The sequence below is a fragment of the Manis javanica genome, chromosome 15, assembly GCF_040802235.1.
Source record: "Manis javanica isolate MJ-LG chromosome 15, MJ_LKY, whole genome shotgun sequence".
Lineage (NCBI taxonomy): Eukaryota > Metazoa > Chordata > Mammalia > Pholidota > Manidae > Manis > Manis javanica.
In genome coordinates, this window is record NC_133170.1 from 70,853,958 (window position 1) to 70,872,872 (window position 18,915).

Genomic DNA, 18,915 nt, shown 5'->3' on the forward strand with positions numbered 1-18,915 from the left:
TGTGAGGAGTAGGCACCAGTGTTAGCTCGTTGGCAGTGAAGGAGCTTTCTCGGTGCTCCCTGGGAGGACTGGGAGAGTTTACGCCAGGCTCCCAGCTCTTTACCTTCCAGGGGCATATCTGAGAGAGGGAATCTGACTGCTCTGGGGTCAGATATGCTGCTTATCATTCTCCTGGGACTTTTCTTCTTTAGTTCCTCCAAATGTTTTTTAGGGAGAAGCCTTTTGAGCCCCATCAGCAGGTGGGGGTGGTGAGGCTTGGCTGGGGTGCAGTTTCAGGAAGATAACACTTTTGATTTCTGTGGTCTTCTGCCTCTGGCTTAAATCTCCCCCCATCTGCCCGTGGCCTTCCTTTTCTTCCCTACCCTTGGCATCTCTTCGGGGCTGATCACCTGAGGCTCGTTTGCCCACATTGCTCTTGTTTTCTCAGGAAGGCGAAAATAATGACAAGTTCTTCACCCACCCCAAGAATGCCAAAGCGCTGGCGGCCTACCTCTTCGCGCACAACCACTTCTTCTACCTGATGGAGCTATCCACGGCCCTGCTCCTGCTGCTCCTGTCCCTGTGCGAGGCCCCTGCTGTCCCCGCGCTCCGGCTCGGCATTTATGTGAGTGTCCAGACGGAGGGAGTCACAGACCTCTGGGGCAAGCTGCAGAAAGTGTCTCTCAGGCTAACTCAAGCCTGAGAGGAAACATTCTAGAAGGGCAGAGAAGGGCAGAGACTATGTACAGATTTAAAAGGGAGGCCTTGGGAGGTTGTGGAGGCACCGGGAGCAGCAGTGGCTCCCAAGTCTTTACTGGGTCCCTGCTAGAGTAAAAGCATCTCCCCCAGGCTCTCTGTGATTCTGCCCACTGGTAAAGTCCAGGGAGGGGTGCCCTCTGCTCAGAGTCAGTGGCCCTCCCTCGGCTCCAGTGGGCAGCATACCTGATTAGCAATCCCACCCAGTATCTCCATTCTCAGAGGAGAAGGCGATGAGCAGGGGCTGGTGATGCCGCATCTCCTCCATACCCTTGGGTTGCAGGTCCATGCAACCTTGGAGCTGTTCGCCCTGATGGTGGTTGTGTTTGAACTCTGCATGAAGCTGCGGTGGCTGGGCCTCCATATCTTCATCCGGCACAAACGGACCATGGTCAAGGTGATGGACCCATCTCTTCACTGTATTTTCTCCCATACCACCTCCAAGCTTGTATCTTTAGTTCAATCCCAAGTCTAGTGCATTCGGAAGTGTAACCATGGGTCTCTGTCCTTGCCAGGCTTTCAGCTTTGCAGAGCCTTGCTGTGATGTCATGGTGATGCTAACAGTAGCTAGTGGGATTCAGTATTTAGTGCATGCCAAGCATGGCACAATAACCTTTGCAGGAGATGTCCCTCCATTCATTTACATCCAGCCAGCCAGAAGAGAATGGGATCTAAATCCCAGAGAGATGGGATTCAAACCCCGGTCTGTCTAGCCTCTGAGCCAACACTGATCGGTACACAGTATTGTGCTCCTCTCTGTGCAGAGGGGAGGAGGTATAACTGGGAATGCCTCCTATGGTGCTCTACAGTGTGAAAACCACACACACTTTTCTGGAAGAATGTGCCCAAGGAATCGGCGATTGAGATACGTGGCAGACCTCGGGGTCCTTCATGATGTGAATGGGGAGAGCTGGAAGCAGAGGGGGTAGATGTGGCCGGGCAGAGTGGTGGTTTTACGCAGTGAAATGCCACCTGACAGCTGCTGGAGCATTCTGCTTGCTTGGGTTCATTCTCCTGGGACCACACATCTGCACCAGCCACTGAAGGGCTCTTCTCCAGGGGCTGCTTGCTGAGAGAGAGCTGGGGCCATAGTGAGCAGTATCTTGCTAGCCCTCGGTTCACAGGATGCAGGAAGGGGCTGGGTTGGTGGAGCTAACATACTCTGTCCCTGTCTACCCCCAGACCTCTGTGCTGGTGGTGCAGTTCATCGAGGCCATTGTGGTGTTGGTACGGCAGACATCCCACGTGCGGGTGACCCGGGCGTTGCGCTGCATTTTCCTAGTGGACTGTCGGTACTGCGGTGGCGTCCGGCGGTAAGGCCTGTGGGGAGGAGCTGCTTAGACAGTCACTATCATGGCCTGCCCTGGACCTCTGAGCCAGTGGAGCAGGACCCAGTGAATCAAGCAGGCGTAAGATGAATCCTGCACATTGTAGGTTGTGATCACACTCACTTCCCGAGCTATTCGGCCTGCCCAAAGGAAGTGGTATACCTTCTGAACGTTAGGTTTCCTGACTCCGGGGCCAAGGCTCATTCCCATATACCTGCAGCCTTCTGGGGCTGGCTCCTTTCTCTGAGCACGTTATCTGCCCAAACACATCAGCAGGCAACAGCCTAAAGCAGGCAGCACGGCAAAGCCCATGTGACTCAGCAGGCTATCCTGACCCCTCCACAGAGCCTGGGGCCCAGAACTCAAACCAGGCCACAATCCTAGGGTTCAGCTTAGCTTCAGAGAGTCCATCTGGAAAAGCCTGTGGCTGGGGTAGTGTTGATGAGAGTACGCTAGCAACTCATTCTTTGTGCCCTTTCTTAAATCTGGGAACAAGTGTCCTAGGACCAGGTGGCCCTGGCATATCTTCAGGCATCCCACATCTGCTGGTGGAAGCTGCCCTTTGTACCTAAGGCCATGCACTTGGCCTTCTGCTGCTCCCTCTGTCTCCTGCAGGGCACTTGCTTCCTGTGCTCTGTAAGCAGGAGGAGATGGCTGTGCGTGCCACACCTGCCCCCACTCCTCCTTGTCACCTCACCTTCTGAGTGCAAGTCTTCTAGAGAAGCACTAAGCGTGATGTCACAGGCCAGGGCGCAGTGGGATTTGGTGTTCCGTGGTCAGGAGCATCTGGCCCCCATTGCAACAGGAGCATGCCCCACTGTGGAGTCCCAGCTGCACTTCTCTGGGCCCACCTGCCCCAGGAAGCCCCTCATCACCTGGCCTTGCCTTTCTCCCCAGCAACCTGCGGCAGATCTTCCAGTCTCTGCCGCCCTTCATGGACATCCTCCTGCTGTTGCTCTTCTTCATGATCATTTTCGCCATCCTTGGTGAGTTCCCTGTGCCCCAGGAGCCAGATAGTCTCTAGCAAATATACAATTGAAGAAAACCTTGCTTTGACCGTTTCCTGAACTCGGAAAGGTTTTACTAATTGTATGAATAACACTCATGGCTTCCACTTTAGCAAGTGAAGTATTGGAAATAAAACAGAAGCCACCTTTGCATCCTGCCATGAACTCAATTTCCTTTTCCAACAGAGGTACCCCTGTCCTAAACTCATCCTTGGCATGTGTGTCTTTATAGTTTTACTTTTATTTATGTTTTCTTCAGTAATAATAAATGATACTGCTTTGCATATTGAAAAATTTTACATGGATGGTTACTTAATATGTGTGTCTACTTATGCAAGTTGCTCTTCTGAAGTTTATCCATATTGATAGATGTAGATTAGTTTGTTTGTTTTCAGTGGATGTGAGCATACCCAGATTTATCTGTTCTTCCTTTGGTGGGCATTTTTCACTATTACAGAACACACTGCAGTGCAAACTTTCGTGCATTTCCTGGTGTGTATGCATGGGAGTTTGTCTCTGGTGTATGCTTAGCACATTCAGGTCTGCACACTTCAGCTGTACTAGAGATCAAAGCAAGACTTTCTAACCCTGAGGAGGCCTTGCCTCTTTAGATAAGGCCAACATTCTAAAACAAGATTTTTTACATGAAAAGACAGATTTCCAGCATTTATTTGTCCAATCTTTTTGACATCTGGTTTGGTCCTCTGTTCTAACCCTTTTGTTCTACCTGTTTTCCATCACCTTCTAGGTTTCTACTTATTCTCCCCTAATCCTTCAGACCCCGTAAGTAATCGCCATGTTTGTCTGTTTCTTCCTTTATGTGAGGCCTTTCCCCTCAGACGAGGTGGCTGGACTGATCCCACCACTATAGGAAGGGATCCCTGTCTGGCCTCTCCTCATAGCCATTCGCACCTGTACATTCCCATCACCCAGACATGAGCCGTTTCCTTCCTTAAGCACTGAGGGACTCCCCTTTCCTGCCCCTGAAGGCGTGTTTCTAGCATCCGATTTGGAACATCGGAGCATTTTGGGGGAGGACATGATTCTCCAGGAGATAAATCCCAAAGTTAGTTATCTGCTTCTGCAAGAAGCATGGAGTTCAGGAAGGCAGAGGCCTTGACTCCACTTTCCTCATCCTCTGACACCCCTTGGGGATTCCTCAGAAGGAGGCAGAGTCAGTGGGGTGGGGAGCAGAAGGGCAGGGCCCTCCAGGTGGACCCTGCAACTGTTCCTGGCCGGTGTGCATGCTCGGACTGGGCCAGTGTGTTCTCCCCTTGTTCCCCACACAGTACTTCAGAACCCTGGAGGACAGCATCGTCAGTCTGTTTGTCCTTCTCACCACAGCCAAGTAAGTCGGTGTTCTGCTTTTGGCTTCCGCCCTCTGTCAGTGGCCCTGGGTCTTCCCAAGAGCACTACACATCAGCTCGGCAGGTCCTTGGGCTCACTGAGGGGTGGCAGTGGCCTGATAGGCTTGAAGCCCATGGATCAAGAGTAGGGGAAGAGAGGTGGGGCTGGGAAGGCAGAAAAGGGAGATGGCCTTTGAGAAGCAGAGACAGGCCAACACAGGGCCCTGTGGGTGATACTCTGAAAAATCCAGTTTCCCAGATGTGATGATGCCCTCCTACTCCCGGAACCCCTGGTCCTGTGTCTTCTTCATTGTGTACCTCTCCATCGAGCTGTACTTCATCATGAACCTGGTGAGTGACCATGACTTGCCTGCAGCTGCACAGTTCATGGGGCTGGGGAGCTGGTCTGATCCAGAGCACCTGCTCTCAATCACTTCGTCCTCCTGCACCGAGGTGCCAGGAATGTCTGGTGTCTTTCCACCCCTTCTATCACAAGCCATTAAGACTCAATACAGAACACATTCCATTAAGGAGAATGGAAAGTGCCTGGACACACTGGAACTTTGGAGGTGTTGTGGAGGCTCAGCTGGCCACCAGAAATGCTCTGCCATCAGCAGATCGCCGCTGACACTAGGCCATTAGGCCAGTGCCAAGACTGTACGTCAATGCCACAGTTAATCAGGGAGAGGCTTTTATCAGGTCTTGCATTTAAATTTATGCTTTTGAAGATCATTCTCACACCAGTCACTGCAGTCAGGCCCAGTGCAGAAATGGAAAAATCCTTTCTCTGGGGTAGACTTGGGAATCTCCTAAAAATTTGAAGTCTCAGAAAGGAAAATATTTTCTTTTACATTCATCAGAACCAGAAGGAAGTATGTTGGATATCTCTTCATACACATTATAGTTCTTAAATGCAGTGGTTAGTTTAGAATCATAAAATGTAGTGTAACTGATGTGCCTTAATTTGTAATCTGTCTAGAGCTGTAAAAATCTAGGGCGTGGGTCAGCAAACTACAGCCTGCTGGCCAAAGCCAGCCCACTGCCTGTTTTGTAAATAAAGTTTTATGGGCACCCAGCCATGTCCATTTGTTTATGCCTTGCCTATGGCTGATCTCATAACCTCAGAGCTGAGCAGTTTCAACAGAGGCTTTCAGAACCTAAAATGTTTGCTATCTGGCCCTCTAAATAGAAAGTTTGCTGACCCACCCTTGGTCTAAAGGGGAAAAATGGGGAAAAATTTGAAGGGATGGTAAGGACAAAGATTTCCCTCAAAATATTTTTGGAAGATAAGTGTTTCCAAAAAGGCTTCCTTCAAATCAGCTCTTGCCCCTGACTCCCCCACTGCGCTTTGATAACGAACCCTGTGTTGTTAATCTGCTAACTGTGGCATTAGGCAGCTATGCAAGGCTGTGCTCTCAGTGCAGGCCTCCTCATTACCCTGACTGCGGGGGGCCATGCCTGAAGCCATGACCCACCGGGAGAGGGGAAAAGGGGATGGGGGAGGGAGCATCTGGTGCAATGATGTTTCTTCCTGCACTGAGGGTGGTGAGAGAGCACAGGATGGACACACAGTCGCCTCCCAAGCCACTGGCCATGTACTGAGCTGAACTGGGAGTTGAACCCAGCTGTTTTTCTCAACAGCTTTCTTCTCCCTTAAAAAACTGCCCAGCCAAGGGCAAGCTGTAAGTGGAGAAGAAAGCTGGGGAAAATGATAACAGTGTCTTCATGTATCTGAAGAGAGAAAATTTATGAGAGGCAGTGAATGACCCTTTTCTGCAAGACTTGGAGACAAACTTCCTGTGCCACTGAGGGGCAGGCAGGAGGGTCTTCTCAAACCCCTTTCTGGGGTGACTGGAAAAGCGCCCTCTGGAGGCAAAGAACAAACTCCCTGACTCCCTGAGGCCCCACCATGCAGGGGAGCCAAGTCTCTGCTCTTGCCTCACAGCTTCTGGCCGTGGTTTTCGACACCTTCAATGACATTGAGAAACACAAGTTCAAGTCTTTGCTGCTGCATAAGCGAACCGCCATCCAGCATGCCTACTGCCTGCTCATCAGCCAGCGGGTAGGGAGGAGTGGGGGCTGGTCAGGGAGGTTGGGTTAGTCCCCACTCCCCCTCCCTCTCCCTGAACAGCCCCTAAGCATAGCGGGACCAGCAGCTTTAGAAACCAGGAGTCCTGCCCTTGGAATACCAAGAAGGAGTGGGGTGCCCAGGATCCTGTGTTGTGTGGGGCATTGGCATGGCTGCCCGCAAGAGAAGGGCATTGGGCTCTGTGTGTTTTCCTATATCCCACATTGCCATCTTCCATCATCACTCAGAGGCCTGCCGGCATCTCCTACAGGCAGTTCGAAGGCCTGATGCGCTTCTACAAGCCCCGGATGAGTGCTGGGGAGCGCTATCTTACTTTCAAGGCCCTGAATCAGAGCAACGCATCTCTGCTTAGGTAAGAACAGATGCCAGGCAGAGCAGCTGGCCCGACAGGGCATTCATGAGAGGGAGCTGGGGCATAGGAAGGCCCTAGGTGGTGGATGGGCAAAGAGACTTGTTAGAGCCTTTAGTTTTCTTCACAGAGATTCTTACACATGTAGACCATTCATCAGGATTCTACTTGCAAGTGACAAGAGTCCAACATAAATTCAGGCTGGCTATCTTGACAAAAAGGAACACATTCACTCTTGAAATGGATTGGCCTGCTGCTCACCCTTGAGCCCTGAGGGAGGTGGGGCAGTGGGGCAGTTCACTGTGAGCAGATCCACATCAGGGGGAGCACATGTGGGCATGTGTGCACGCGCGCACACACGCACACACACACACACACACACACACACACACCACACCACACCACACCACACCACACCACACCACACCACACCACACCACACCCCCCCCTCAGAGAATTGGCCTTGAGATATCCAGGGTCAGTCTAGGTAGGACTGCTCATGACCAAAACCCTTCTTTTTGATTTAAAAAGAGGCAGAGACAGGTGTATTAAGTCCTCTGCTAAAGGAGGCTCAGTCCCTGTCCATCTAGGAAATACACTAATCTGGGAGGATCCACGTTGTCAGTAGTTAGAGCAGACTAAATGGATTAAGTATTCATAGCACCTGGGGGAAGGACATCAAATGCCTGCAGATGAGGGTCCTGATGTGCGGGACTCCCAGGTGCCCCCACCCCCCTACCGCTTAAGGGTGACCACAGGTAGTGAGTAAGAACTGAAGCTCAATGTGAATGTGTTCTGATCTTTTTGCCTTTTCATGTTGCTTATGGCAGCCTGAAGGACTTCTATGATATCTATGAAGTTGCTGCCTTGAAGTGGAAGGTGAGTGCTCTTGTGAGACCAGAGAGGAGGTGGGCAGACAGCTTCATGGGGTGGCGGTGAGGCTGAGAGGCCCTGCATCTGCTGTTACATCTGGTTAAGAACACCCAGCCTCTGTTAGACCCCATTAGTCACTGTGTGGCATCAGGCAAGTTATGGAACCTTCCCAAGGCTTGTCCCACCTGGGAAATGGGGTAACAAGAGTCCCTACCTACAGTTATTTCAAAGATCACATAAAAATAATGCATGTGCCTGGCCCATTTAAATGCTCAGTAAATATTGGGCGTCTTTATTGTCATTTAGATCCCTGAGTGTTTTCAAGTTAGTGCGGGGAGCAAGGAAGGGCTAGTCTGGTCAGTGGTCTTGATATCTTCTGTCCCATGGCCCTGTTTCCTGGCCAGGCAAAGAAAAACAGAGAGCACTGGTTTGACGAGCTTCCCCGGACAGCGTTCCTCATCTTCAAAGGTAAGGGCGACCTGAATGCGGTGTCTTGGTGCTGGGGACAAATGGAGATTTCTAGAGACCACAGATGGGCATTTGGAGAGCATGCTCAGAGGATGCGTGTGTGTGTGTGTCTGAATGTCTGTGTGTGTAAAAGAGATGGAGTGTGATTGCCACAGCAGAGGAATAAGTGTTGGACTAGGATGGAAATCAGTAACTTAAAAACCAAACCAAAAGACATTTGTGGGATGTTTATTCATTGGAGAAAATTTACAAAGTCAGATATTTAGAAGAAAATTAAAATTTCCCATGTAGAGATAGCCAACTGTTAATTTTCTTGTGTTTCTTTCCATCGTGGGTTATTCTGTGCATTTTAAAAAAGTAGTGAAATTACTTGATATATTCTGTTCTAAACCTGCCTTTTTATCTAATATATTTTGACCACCCTTCTGTGGCAGTATGTGTAGCGGTGTATGCAGTCCCTTCTATTATGCTTGCATAGTGAAAAACTCAAAATTTAAAAATTGGAGTGCCCATATTATTTATCTAATAGCTACCCCTTAATTTGACGCCAGTTTTAAAGTTTCACATGGGAGTATTGTTAGTTCACAGGGATTTTCTTGTGCAAGAAGCCCGCAGCCTGGATCTGAGTCATTATGAACAAGCATAAAGATGGTATATTCTATTTTGTGATTTCTCCCACAGCTTGGGCTTTAGGCACAGCTGTCACTCCATATTCTTCTGAGGGTTTTTTATTCCACTGGATGATAGTTGAAAAGTAGATGAATAAATAGTCCCGGGTCTAGGCCAGCGGCCTTTCAGTTTCTGTAGTGGTCAGCAAAGCTTTGTTCTGCTCTATCCTGGCTCTGGGTTGCCCAGCTCTCCACAGAGCAGCTGTATTCAAAGCAGTCTTACTTAGCACAAATGTGGGTGTCACTGTTAGAACAGACCTTTCTATTTTCACCCCTGGGCACAAATGCCCAGGTCACTCAACATGTGTGAAGTGTGATAGGAGCACGTGTATACGAAAATTTCCATGTTAACATTTCTTCTCTTCAAATAGGAATTAATATCCTTGTGAAGTCCAAGGCCTTCCAGTATTTCATGTGTAAGTATGAAATATAGCTCTAGGCCCCTTTTCTCCTCCTGAGTCTTCTAGTGTTCCAGGGATAGAGGGAACAAGGCATTAGTCCTGTGGCTTTGTTGACTTTTTATTGCAAAAAATTCTAAGCATGTGTAAAAGTGGGGGTATTATAATGAGCATCCATGTACTCATCACCCAGCTTCTACAGTTATCATCCCATGGCCAGTCTTCCTTGTCCATTTATATCCTCGCCCCAGCTCATCACCTCTTCTCAGGATGTAGAGTGTTTGGAAGCAAATTCCAGAAGCACAGAGTGTGATTGGCTGAGACATCACTTAAGTCTGTTTTAATCTGTAGCTTCCTCCTCCATCCCTCTTCTGACTCTTGGGATATTTAGTTGAAGAAACAATATTGTTTCTCTTCCGGTCTTGGTTTCTCATGTTCCTCTCTTGCTGATTTCCTGTAATTCAGAAGTTATCTAGAGCTGTATCGTTCAGTGTGGTAGCCTCTAGCCACATGTGGAAGCTAACTAAAATTAAGAATTGAGTTATGCAGTAGTAATAGCACACTTCAAGCACTCAGTAACCACATATGGCTAATGACTACCAATTGGATGGCACATGTGAGACATTTCCATTGCCACAGGAAGTTCTTGGACAATACTCATCTAGAGGCTTGATTGGGTTTGGTCTTTGTGAGGAGCTATGGTTCCATTTAGTGGGAAATGATATTTAGAGACCACAATCTGGGTTGCTAGATGTACTCATTGCTTTGGGTTGGTTACTGTTTCTAGGCCTTTCCATGGATGGAGGTTAGATTTGGGTTTTTAAAGATCAACTATATTGTGAGTTTATCCTGGTATTTCTAATTCAAATTCCGGACTAAAGGGTTTTTACCTAACTTCGTCATTTTGTTGTATCTAGATTCCTGCAGTCTTAAAAGTCCTGGTTCCCAGCAACACTAATGTAATTATTCCCTTGCTTTATCCAACAGTACACACCTAATAGACTCTGAAAAACAATACCAGCACAACCCCAAAACAGTTACTTAAAATACTACTCAAATTATTGTGTTTTAAGGTCACTTGGAATAGTTCCCCTCCTTGTAGGTATTTCATCAATGGGATATACATTTAGGTTTCTTTACTTCATTTTACTTTTGACTTTTAGGGATTGCTTTTTACATTTAATTTTGTTTTAAAATGATGTAAAATACATATGTATAGTTCTATGTCAGATCTACAAAATCAAATACATTCAAGGATGTCTCATTTACACCCTGTCACCTCCCCTAGTGGGTAACATTTATTGTTTATCCTTCCATTTAAAAAAAATATATAGGTAGGTGCATATATATGCATATCTCCTTGTTTTAAATAACAATAGCATACTTTATGTATTCTTTCCTACCTTGCATTTTTCAGTGAACAATATATTCTGTAGGCTACTCCATATATAGAGGTGTTCTTGTTCTTCATTTCTCTTATAGTTGATAGTACACCATTTCATGAACATGTTAAGTTTATTCAGCCAGTTCCCAGTTGACCATATATGTTGTTTGTGGTTTTCTGCTATCACAAATAGTTCTTCAGTAAACAGCTTTCAGTATATGTGGTTTTGTGTTTTTGCTAATATCTCCTGGGATGGGTCCCTAGAAGTGAAAGGCCAAATGCATATGCAGTTTTGCTGACTAGTTCATGCAGTCATTTTAAAATCAGACATCTCTAAGGAAAATAAAATGTTTTAATACTCAAACCATTTATATATTGTCTATCACTTATACCAGCTTGGAATAATCTATAGGTCTTACTGAAACATCATAACCAATATCCCTACGGTGGCATAGAGGGTGTTTTAGAAACCCATAACTGTTTTCTAAGTGAAACCACTGGTTGATTTAGCTTGTAAGCTACAAGCACTAAGCAGAAAGACATCACCTGCCATATGGGTGTGTGGAGCAGCCGCACTCTCAGGGAGCTGCTCAAAATTAACCAAGGGCTGTAGCCACAACCTGTAGATTTCTGCACCTGTCTGTGTTTTCTCTGTCTTTTATGGGCTTGTCTATTGTAGACTTGGTGGTGGCGGTCAATGGGGTCTGGATCCTCGTGGAGACCTTCATGCTGCAAGGTGAGCCCTGGCGAGGGAACTGGCATGTCCTGGGGGCAAACCTGGCCCTCCTCTTTGAGCTGTTGCCTCTGTTTCTTACAGATGGGAACTTCTTCTCCAAGCATGTGCCCTGGAGTTACCTCGTCTTTCTGACTAGTAAGTTTCTGACATAGCTTTGCTGAACTGCTCGTCCTAAACGGCAAGGAGCACTTTCATTTAGTTTAGGGTTTCATGGCTCTTCTCTAAAACAGGGAAGCTTAGCGAGAATGGAGCAGAAGTTGAGTCTAATTCCATCCCACCCTGTTTAAACTCTTTTGTGGTTCTCCACTGGCCTCCCCATCTTGTGTGTAACTCATACCACCTGACCAAATGGGGCCCCTTTACCTTCCTCTTCGCCCTCCTCTCTTGCCAGTATAGCTGCCCTCACTCCACTCTGCAGCCCTCCTGACCATCATCCCACTCTCCAGTGCCCTGTCTTACCCCAGGGACTTTGCACAGGCTATTTGCTCTACCTGGCATGCTGGGCCTCTTGCCATACTGCTCTGCCTGACAGTCCTCCTCCTCCTCCTTCTGTGTCTGAGCATCCCTGAGCGCACTGCATCATCATTTACCCATCCATACTCTTTCCTCCCATCTAGACACTAAGTTCCATGCAAGCGGGCACCACACTGTGTTGCTTACTGTTTGTTGCGCACCCAGCACCCAGCACAATGTCTGGCACAGAAGAGGTGCCCAGGACATACCTGTTGGATGGACAGACAGATGTCTGGGCCATTCTCAAAGTGGGGGTGGTGCTTCACTTTTAAGCAGGTGGCCCCAGGTCCCAGCATGTGGGCCTGGCTCCTCCCCAAACCCACACTGTCATGGGGGGCATGGGTGTGATATGGCCTGGAGGGTGCACAGCCTGTGAGGGAGGTTGGAGATCTCGGGAGAGTCTGAATGAGGAACAGTGCTGGGACAGGCATGGGAGAGGCTATGGGACAGGCTGCTGCTGACTGCGTCCTGCCATCCACAGTCTATGGGGTGGAGCTGTTCCTGAAGGTTGCTGGCCTGGGCCCCGTTGAATACCTGTCCTCTGGATGGAATCTGTAAGTGGAGAGCATGCTTCTTAACCGTGCCTGAGACTAATGAAAAGTCCTGCATCCTCCCCCTATACACCCACAATGCACTCACGTTGTCTCTGCAGTTGCAGAAGGAAGCCCCGAGGACAGGTCAAGGCCTGTGTCCTGGCCCAGTTTTTCCTGGAGCCCAGAACTCACTGGGGCTAGGCTGTTGTCTCACTCCCTCAGGCTGCCCTTGCTAGTCCTCCTGGACATGGCCTCTCGGGGGTCCTTGGGCTGACTGGCTCTTCCTGAGTCACTTAACCCCCACACCCCGACAACTAAGTGCTTTTTTCCATAAAAAGCATGATGCCCACAGAGAAGGAAGTTCCACTACCTGCCTTGGTCAGCAGCAAGCTGGTGGCAGTGCAGAGACCTGAGTGGCCCTTCTCCCTGTTCCACTGAGACCTCAAGCAGTCACTTAGTGCCTGTTAAAGTTAATTTACCCATGAAAGCGGGCTATACTCACCGGGCCTTGGGTCAGGAGAGTAAAGCAGGTTAATAGAGGAGAGTCTGGGGGGACAGTGAGATGTATGTGGCTGTTTTCCGGGTCTTAGCGCATGTCTGCAGAGACCCTGTCCGCTGGTCTCCAGGTGGGATCGTACCTGCTGATCCTGCTCCTTCCCTTGGGAACCTTATTAGGGTCAGCTGTCACTGGCGTACCCACGAGACCAGGACCCTTAGGAGGGGTTTGGGGCCTCTCTGACCCCCGAGAAGTGTGTTGTGACAGGGGCCAGCCTAGCCAACCTCAGAAACCCCGAGGCGGCAGGAGCTGCTTCCTGACCTGTTGGCAGAGGCCTCTGTGGGCCACGCTCTTGCTTTGCTGTGGCTGGTGTGTGTGGACTCCTTGGAGAGGGGCACACAGCACAGGGCTGGGACCAGCAGGCTGGTAGGGGGGAAGCTCAGAGGGGCTCAGTGGACCTTAGCTTCTCCCCCTTCCTCCTAGGTTTGACTTCTCCGTCACTGTGTTCGCCTTCCTGGGACTACTGGCTCTGTCCCTCAACATGGAGCCCTTTTATTTCATAGTAGTCCTGCGTCCCCTCCAACTGCTGAGGTCAGGACTGGGGTAGGGGCGAGATGGGCAGGGGAGGGTGGGACAGGCCTTGGGGCTGCTCTGGGAGATGACTGGAATGAGTCAGAGGACTCAGAAGCCTGATGTCAGACGGCACGACCCTGCAGAAGCAGTCAGGGCCCTGTCTGCCCGTGGGGGTGTGCAGACCACCTGCCTCCTCACAGCACTGGACCCAATCGCCTCTAACTGCAAGAGAACCATGGCTTGCAGCTCAGGTGAACTTGGCGCCTGGTGTATGCAGCCACAGAAACACATGCTCAGTCATAAACCTTCTGGCCACGGCCCCTGAGGGTCCAAAGGGACTTTTGAGTCCCCTGTGCTTTTCTGACACAGCCTCCAGGCAAGAAAAACACTCATTTGGTTCCCCCTTTGTTCCAGGGACCACTGCAGGAAGTCATTTAGGCAAAGGACGTGTCCTTTGCTCCTTAGGGATCCGCAGCTCTCTGTCTGCAGAAGCCTGGTTTTCCTCCTGATAGACAGCTGAGGTCCCTTGGGTGTCCATCATCCCATCCCGTCCTTCCTGGGAGGAGAGGAGGAGGTGTGCCATGGCGGTCCGGGTGGTGTCTCTCTAGGAGACTGTGGTGCCGTGCACTGGTGGTGGCCGGGACCAGGCAGACGGCAACCTCCTCCCCACGCACCGCTGCCCTTTCTTCCCCGACGAGCCCCCAGCCTCTCAGCTCCTCTGCAGGCGGGGGCCTCCGTTCCCTTCTTTCTGGGTTTTGCCACACTGTCCCGAGCAAGGCCTTGCACCGCCTCCTGAGCCTCCTGCTCCATTTGTAAACTGTGGTGACCACTTGCTGCTGCCTCGCCCGAGTAAGACTGAGGAGCTTGGCATGGCTTGGCATCCCCTCAGGGAGGGGCCTCTCCCGCCCCGATGTCCTGGCCACCTTGTGCGAGTCACCCCAGCCGAGTGCTGGACTGGCGGCTCCAAGGGCGGGAGGGGCTTGGGTAGACGAGGGGCCCCGTCACGCACTGAAAGCAGCCGGGCCTTCTTCCTTTGCTCAGGCTGTTCAAATTGAAAAAGCGCTACCGCAACGTGTTGGACACCATGTTTGAACTGCTGCCCCGGATGGCCAGGTACTGCTCTGCCTCTGGGCCCCCAGGGCCAGGCATCGTGCAGCCTGTGCCCCATGTGGGGGGCAATTGGGTGGTAGTTGGGGGAGAGGAGGAGTCCCGAAAAGGCCTGAAATCGAGGGGTCTGACGGGTCTTCAAGGAGACTGAAATCTCGACCACCACAGGCCTTCCTGGCACCACTCTCCTCCACTGACCAGTCTGAAACACTTAGTAGGGAGGGCAGGGAGCTGTCAACTCACTTACCACCTGTGTCTACATTCACAGGTAAGGGGTCACCTGTGAGTCTCCCTTCACAGGTAAGGGGTGAATCTCTGGTAACGGGGCATCTGTTAATGGAGTCCTGATTCAAGCCGTTTTTTACCCCCCGACCTGAATCCTGAGGCCCCTTCCCTGCAGGCACTTTCCAGTCAGTAAACCTGGCTAGGGGCATGCTTCTCCGTGAGTCAGCTCAGAGGGTCTGCGGATGCCGGGGCTGCTGGAGGAGCTGGTCTCCTGCCTGGCTGTAAGTCACCCTGTCCCTTCTGACCCTCCTCTGCAGCCTGGGCCTCACCTTGCTCATCTTTTACTACTCCTTCGCCATCGTGGGCGTGGAATTCTTCTGTGGCGTCCTCTACCCCAACTGCTGCAAGTGAGTATGCAGCGGGGTCCCCAGCCCTGCCCAGTCCTGGGCAGCCGGGATTGCTGGAGGACCCGAGTCAGGACAACACACCGACTAGCCCCTCGGGGTCCCTGGGGGCACGGCCCTCTGAGCCCCAGCACCATGAGAGCCCTGGGGATGGCCTTGCCTTGGTTTTCGGGGGTGGCTCCGTGTAGCAGCTAAGCGAGGGACCCAAAACAGAGGTCGTCTCTGAAGGGAGGACATCTGAGCAAGTGTCCCTGTCCCCCAAGCACACTCCTGCCAGGCCGAGATCAGCTCACCCTTTGGGCCGAGGGCTAAAGGCTGCTCCACAACCAGGGGTAGCCTGGGGCCTAAGATCCAAGTCCAGGGCTTCCTCCCAGTTCTCTCCAGTGTGGCTGGGGATGAGGGCAGATGCAACTAGGGGCAGCCTGTTAGGATAAGACCGACGGACGCCTGCAGGAGGGTTTTGGGGGCCAGGACGGAGTTGGGGGTACAGCCTCCCGTGACTTCTCCCTTCCCTTCTCCCTCCCTCCAGGCTACCACAGTGAAGTCAGCACACTCTGCCATTAGTCCTTGATTCCCAGTGTTCTCTTTAATATTAGGTCCTTATGGCCTCAAGCACTGGTAAAGAAATGCCTCCTAGAGACACTGGTAGCCATTCTGAGTGTCAAGCTGAGCACAAAACCAGAAGTCAATAGCCGTGGTCGCACACTCTCGGGTACATCGGAATCGCGGGTGGGGGCGAGGGGGACTGCTCAGAAATGCAAACTCCAGACCCCACCCTGTGCATCTGATACAGTTTGTCTGGCAAGAGGATCAGGACCCTGCCTTCTGAACAAGCTCCCTGGGGGCCTTGTGGCAACAAGGGGATGTGGAGACATGTAGAAATATCAACATGGATTTTAGCAGTTCAGCCATAAAGGATTGGAAGGAAAGTAGTAAATAAGACTCTGAACAGGGCACCCGATTAGAATGCTGTGGCCAGGAGGTGGAGAAAGGCACGGAGGAGCTTTCCCTCCCTGGCTTGCTGCCTTGTACCCAGGCCCAAGAGCAGGTCCCAGGTTGGGGAGATGCAGAGACAGCTCTGCTGACCCCTCTGTGCAGCGCCTCCCTGGGCAGCTGAGAGGGAGCAGGTCCCACCAAGTGGAGGCAGATAAGGGGGGCAAACCGGGGTTCCTACCAGCACCTGCTGGTGAGAGGAGCTGGAGCTCGCCTCAAACCAGGAGCATGGTAACGATAGGTGTGGGCTGGGCTGGGGACACTCCTTGGGTGGATCTTAGTTTGCTTGAATGTTTTGTTCTGTGTTGAGGAGACTGATTGTCTGGTGACCTTGCCTTTGCCCTTTGTCTCCCCGGCCAGTATGAGCACAGTGGCAGATGCCTACCGCTGGCTCAACCACACCGTGGGCAATAGGACCGACGTGGAGGAAGGCTACTACTATCTCAATAATTTTGACAACATCCTGAACAGCTTTGGTGAGTGCAGAAGCCACAGGCTGGAGGGACATTCCTGGGCATGCTGCCCTTGTACCACAGCTTCCAGATGTGGCATAGCAAAGCTGTGTGGGGCTTCTCCCTCCCAGGCTGTTTGCCACTTTCTCGAGTTCTGTCTGGCCCTGATGGAGCATGTGGTTTGCCCAGCCTTCGGGGTGCAGTCCAGGCCAGACCCCAGGACTCACTCAGCACCCAGGTTTTACTCCTTTTCTGGTACTTTTTCAGTATCAGGGAGCAGAAAAGCTTAGTGCTTTGCTGGGAGGAACATGTCCCAATGCTAAGGCACCACCTCCTGGCCAAACACTACAGTTGCTGGGTGGGACCCAGCCACCCCACCTGCCATAGTGTCCTTGCTCTGCCCCAGCTGAGACCCACACTGCTCTGCTCCTGGCTGTGGAGAGGCTGGGGGTGCAGGGGGTAGAGAGAAGAGGCTGTGCCACAGCCTCTTGGTAGGAAGGGGAGCCCCTCATGGCCTCCCAGATCTACACCAAGTAAGGTCTGGGTGTTCTTTCCCCAGTACCGCCCCCCAGCCCTGCCCCAGTCACTCAGAGCTGCTGAGGTGGAGGGCACACCCTTTTGGGGACAGGCCACGATGGCAGCACTCCCTGTGGGACGGGCACTCAGGAGCTTTGGCTGATCTTGCTGGAGCTCACAGCCCAAGTTGGAAGATGGGGACACCATCATTTAACGCAGGGTACCCAGGATAGGTAGAGAGAGTCCACTTGAAATTGACTTTTTAAAAGTAGGTCTGATCAAAATGCTTCTCTTTCTCCCTTCCCTTGGCAGTGACCTTGTTTGAGCTCACAGTTGTCAACAACTGGTACATCATCATGGTAAGGAGCCTGGTCATCCCCTGGGGGGTGTCTTCCCTGCAGGGGTGGGATCCTGAGTCACGCAGGGTTGGGGTCCTGCAGGGAGGCCACAGTTTGAGCTGGGCCCCAGGAGCCAATCCCTCTGCCTTTGCTGAACTTGGCTTTTGGTCCCTGCACCCCACATGTCCCCCAGCAGCCAGGAGATGCCCATTCACCTCCGGGTCTCTGTCCTCCCACCAATGTGGGATAGACTTTTCAATCAAGAAAGGGTGGCAAGGGTTGTTGGTTTGTTATTTTTTGCTTTCCATTCCTTAAACTCTTCCAAGTGCCACCCCTACTTGAGACAAAGACTGGCCATGTTAGTCCTGAACCTGCCACGCTGCAGTGTCCAGGCCTTATGCAGCACAGAGAAATTTTTAGACCTAGGGGAGCGAAGTCCCCCTCCTATGTCTCCCACAACCAAAGGCAAATCAGGAAGGGACTGTAAAGAGCCTGCAATGCCAGCAGCTGGACAGCAACCCGGCCCCACCCAGCTCTCACTCACTGGCTGCTTCCCTCTGTCTCCAGGAAGGCGTCACCTCTCAGACCTCGCACTGGAGCCGCCTCTACTTCATGACCTTTTACATCGTGACCATGGTAAGTCGCCAGCCACAGAAAGACCTTCGTCCTTCATCTTCAAAGTCTCCAGCTGCCCCTACACACAGGGTGGCATCTCAGCAGGGAGCTGGGGGCTCAGTTGGGTGGGTGGCCCCACAGCAGCTCACGTGCCCTTGTTCCTCTCTCCCACCAGGTGGTGATGACTATCATTGTAGCCTTCATCCTCGAGGCCTTCGTCTTCCGAATGAACTATAGCCGCAAGAACCAAGACTCAGAAGGTCTGTGCAAGGAGCTAGAGCAGGAGCATTTGCTGGCTCATCTGTCTGCTTGGCTGGCTGGCTGGCTGGCAAGCTGTTGGCTTTTTGACTGTCCAGTTCAGCTGCTAATTGCCCAACCTTCTATCATTTCATCTTACCTCTGTGGCTTATTTTTTTGGATCTCCATTTGCATTGATTTTCAGATTATTTAAGGACAGAAAAATGCTCATTTTCATCTTTAAAAATAACACATGTCATAGTTTAAGAAAAATCACATGGCAGAGACAGGCTGATGGTGGACACAGCAGCCCTCTGTCCCGCTTCCCCTGCCTCCCCTAGCTGTTCCTCTTGTGAGTCATTGTCTACACATTTCTAGAGAACGTGTTCAGGTTATGGTTCTAGATTTACATGGCGCAGATACTGTTGCCTGCAGAGCCAGCAGTCCTTCCTTCTGCAACTTGATCCAGCTTTAGTAATTGCCTCAGTTTTCCCAGGTGGTATCGCAGAGCTTTCTGCATACTGATTCTTCA

At 51.2% G+C, this 18,915-nt stretch overlaps 1 protein-coding gene across 8 annotated transcripts in view; it reads left to right on the plus strand.

The window, feature by feature from the left end:
* The window catches only part of TPCN1 (two pore segment channel 1), a 51,148-nt gene that overhangs the window by 27,225 nt on the left and 5,008 nt on the right, over positions 1 to 18,915 (plus strand). For all 8 annotated transcript variants that reach the window (XM_017645034.3, XM_036993222.2, XM_017645033.3 and 5 more), the window contains 22 exons: positions 428 to 604; positions 1,019 to 1,132; positions 1,918 to 2,048; positions 2,961 to 3,049; positions 3,819 to 3,853; positions 4,360 to 4,418; positions 4,668 to 4,767; positions 6,362 to 6,478; positions 6,733 to 6,857; positions 7,685 to 7,733; positions 8,132 to 8,195; positions 9,235 to 9,279; positions 11,325 to 11,381; positions 11,463 to 11,516; positions 12,376 to 12,448; positions 13,407 to 13,514; positions 14,538 to 14,609; positions 15,146 to 15,235; positions 16,586 to 16,701; positions 17,506 to 17,552; positions 18,099 to 18,167; positions 18,322 to 18,406. In XM_017645034.3, the coding sequence (XP_017500523.2) occupies positions 428 to 604; positions 1,019 to 1,132; positions 1,918 to 2,048; positions 2,961 to 3,049; positions 3,819 to 3,853; positions 4,360 to 4,418; positions 4,668 to 4,767; positions 6,362 to 6,478; positions 6,733 to 6,857; positions 7,685 to 7,733; positions 8,132 to 8,195; positions 9,235 to 9,279; positions 11,325 to 11,381; positions 11,463 to 11,516; positions 12,376 to 12,448; positions 13,407 to 13,514; positions 14,538 to 14,609; positions 15,146 to 15,235; positions 16,586 to 16,701; positions 17,506 to 17,552; positions 18,099 to 18,167; positions 18,322 to 18,406 (1,876 nt within the window). The remainder of the gene's footprint in view (positions 1 to 427; positions 605 to 1,018; positions 1,133 to 1,917; positions 2,049 to 2,960; positions 3,050 to 3,818; positions 3,854 to 4,359; positions 4,419 to 4,667; positions 4,768 to 6,361; positions 6,479 to 6,732; positions 6,858 to 7,684; positions 7,734 to 8,131; positions 8,196 to 9,234; positions 9,280 to 11,324; positions 11,382 to 11,462; positions 11,517 to 12,375; positions 12,449 to 13,406; positions 13,515 to 14,537; positions 14,610 to 15,145; positions 15,236 to 16,585; positions 16,702 to 17,505; positions 17,553 to 18,098; positions 18,168 to 18,321; positions 18,407 to 18,915) is intronic.